The following is a 506-nucleotide window of genomic DNA, read 5'->3' as shown; positions in this document are numbered from 1 at the left end:
TCTCTCTCTCTCTCTCTCTCTCTCTCTCTGTCTCTCTCTCTCTGTCTCTCTCTCTGTCTCTCTCTCTGTCTCTGTCTCTGGTCTGAAAGCTCTGCCACGTCTCAGCCTGTCCCTCACCAGCGCGGCAGGAATGTAAAGCTGGACGGTTTCCAGCTTCAGGACATGGAAAACATCGCAGCGTCTTTATGAGACGGATTGAGAAGAACAAAGAGAGCGGGACAGTTTCCCTCCTCACCACAGGTACGAGCCGTCCTCCGCCTCCTGGCTCTGGCTGCTCTCCATCGACGCTCCAGGTGTTCAGGTTAGTCCAGGTGTTCTCTGAGTGTCTTCGTGTAGGACGAGGACGTTGCTCTCTGAGTGTCTGCAGACTGTGAACCTTCTGTAATGAATGGGATGTTTGGAGAGGAGGGGAAAGAAGACACTCCCAGCGTCAGCACTGTAAAAACAAATCCTAAGTTTACTGAAAATAACTACGTTTTCTAACAGTAATTTGACAAGACAAAAGT

The 506-nt window shown here is 50.2% G+C and overlaps 1 protein-coding gene across 1 annotated transcript in view; it reads right to left on the bottom strand.

Moving 5' to 3' along the window:
- The window catches only part of LOC147819649 (uncharacterized), a gene marked incomplete at its 3' end in the record, with an annotated part of 4608 nt that extends 4326 nt beyond the window's left edge, over positions 1 to 282 (bottom strand). The window contains exon 1 of the mRNA XM_087172016.1: positions 236 to 282. Within this exon, the coding sequence (XP_087028142.1) occupies positions 236 to 282 (47 nt within the window). The remainder of the gene's footprint in view (positions 1 to 235) is intronic.
- Between the last annotated feature and the right edge of the window lie 224 nt (positions 283 to 506).

The sequence above is a fragment of the Seriola lalandi genome, unplaced genomic scaffold (assembly GCF_002814215.2).
Source record: "Seriola lalandi dorsalis isolate HSWRI2012SDOR001 ecotype SW California unplaced genomic scaffold, Sedor1 jcf7180002051212, whole genome shotgun sequence".
NCBI classification, from domain to species: domain Eukaryota; kingdom Metazoa; phylum Chordata; class Actinopteri; order Carangiformes; family Carangidae; genus Seriola; species Seriola lalandi.
Note: the sequence above shows the minus strand (reverse complement) of the source record. Positions and strands in the feature narration are given on the sequence as shown.